Raw genomic sequence first — 2,171 nt, forward strand, 5'->3', positions numbered from 1 at the left:
TACCGTCGTTATAGGGAACAACAAGGGGATCAGGCACCGATCCGGGAATCAGACTAGGTTGATTAACGCGATGAGGTCCCACCAACCTGGCAGGAGTGTCTCCGTTTGATGCCATTTGTATGTGACCATCTGGATGTTCAAAATTTCCCCTCGACCAATCACCTCTATCTAACGGCGGTTGCGTTGAATTCATTTGTTGCTCACCTGTGAGATGAAACTGCATCAAAAAATTTGTCTTTATATTAGAAAACATCATTAATATTTAAATTTACATAAATATGTATATAAATATATATATATATATAATAATATATAAAATTATTTTTTACATTAAAAAATAAAAAATTTACCTTCTTTTTTATTAGCTTCTGCAATTTGAAGTGGATCCCTTGGATTTTTATGAAGGAATGGGCAATGAGGTTTACGACACCCACCAGGTTGATTTTCCCAAAAGCAAGGAATCGTTTTACGATTTTTTTTTAAGTCCATGTGCCTTAAACTGCAAAACCAATTGTCACATTTTCTTTGTTGCCAATATGGGCATACAGTTTCACAGCCAAGGGCTGATGGCTCATGTCGAAAAATACACTGATCTCCCTAAAAAAAAAAAAAAAAAAATTTCAACATACAATTTGTTAGATATCATGATTATGATGTATAACTTAAACATGATTTAAAATTTTAAAAAATAATTTTTTAATTGTAATGAATAATTTAAAACAATTTCAAGATTTTTTTTTTGTAAAAATAATAAATTTGAATAATCATTCAAAGGGAATGAATTGGCCACCTCATTGAGATTGAGAGACTAAATGACAATTAATCAATTCGTTAATTAAAAAAAAAAAAAACAAATAAAAGAAAAAATTTTAATTAATTTTTAATTATAATTTGTTGTATTTAATAAAATACAAATAAGCCGAAACGTAAATTTTTACTAAAAAATATAATAAAAAATATTGTACGAGAAATGAATACTGGGATGATCTTTTTTTTTTTTTTTTTTTTTCCTTCTCTTCTTTTTTTATAAAAATTATTTAAAGAAACTTACTTTAGTGCAAGTGGAATAATAATAAAAGTAACAATCCTGATTCCTACGCTCCATGTTATTTTCTTAATAATTCCACAACTAATACACACCTAAAATTAATTAAAAATTTAATGCAACAATGTGATTATCGGAATAGCATTCTGCATCTAGAAAAAATGGCGTCCGAATTATAATTTTTTTATACAACTTTTACAGATTTTACAAAAAAAAATTTTTATGTTTAAAACGAAAAATAAAACAAAACATCGTTCGGTTTTAAATAAATTTTAAAAAACGACCAATAACGATTAATAAACGTTATTAATTTATATTAATTTTAATTACTGACCTGCACATAGGTGTATTTTTTCGATTTTTTTTTTTTTTTTTCTAAAAATATCAATTATATGAAAATTTACACAGACATAAATTAAAAAAAAAAAACTAGATGACGATGTCGGAATATTCGCTGACTTGTGCGCATTCAAGTTTTTGTATATAAAAATCAGCAACTGGTGTTACGTCTATGGTCAATTATTCAAAAAAATAAATTTTTTTTTTCTTTCTTTTTCATGAATGATGTTAAATTTTCGTATCATTTTATTTATTTATTAATGTAATTCTTTTAAAAAAAATAAATTTGTTTAAATGGTATTAAAAATAATATAAAATATTAAAAAAATTTTATAATGTAACGTTCAATTATTCGGCAATTAGGAACAAAGTGTCAATAGAATATTAATTATCGAATATTTACGCTCGACATTTTTAACAGTATTTTATGTAATTAACGATCTAAATTTTAACTTCAAATTAATTATTAATTCTAATTAAATTCATTTAATCAAACTTACCTTACATTTTAATAATAATATTTTAACGTACTTTTTATCATAAAAATTAAGTGTGCTGGAGTTTTCAATTTGCAAATAGAAAAACGAACCATTTTAAATTCATAATATAAAAAAATTACATTAAATTTTATATTAATAAATAAATAATGTATTATTTAAGACCTAAGTTATTATGTACAGAAGTTAAATTTTAATTTACAAATACGAATGATAGGGAAAATCTTAAATTTTATTTAATAATTTGTTGTTTAAATAGTAATAGAGATAATGCTTCTTTAATGGGTGCT

General features: G+C 24.0%; 1 protein-coding gene across 1 annotated transcript; it reads right to left on the reverse strand.

Annotated features, from left to right (window-relative positions):
• Positions 1-330: 330 nt before the first annotated feature.
• Phum_PHUM260770 (uncharacterized protein) lies at positions 331-1,105 on the reverse strand (the record flags this gene model as incomplete). The annotated part of the gene is made up of 2 exons (XM_002426535.1): positions 331-597; positions 1,052-1,105. 2 exons carry the CDS (start codon positions 1,103-1,105, stop codon positions 331-333), a joined length of 321 nt encoding a protein of 106 aa, XP_002426580.1.
• Between the last annotated feature and the right edge of the window lie 1,066 nt (positions 1,106-2,171).

This window comes from Pediculus humanus, genomic scaffold, assembly GCF_000006295.1.
Source record: "Pediculus humanus corporis 1103172107635 genomic scaffold, whole genome shotgun sequence".
Taxonomy (NCBI): Eukaryota; Metazoa; Arthropoda; class Insecta; order Psocodea; family Pediculidae; genus Pediculus; species Pediculus humanus.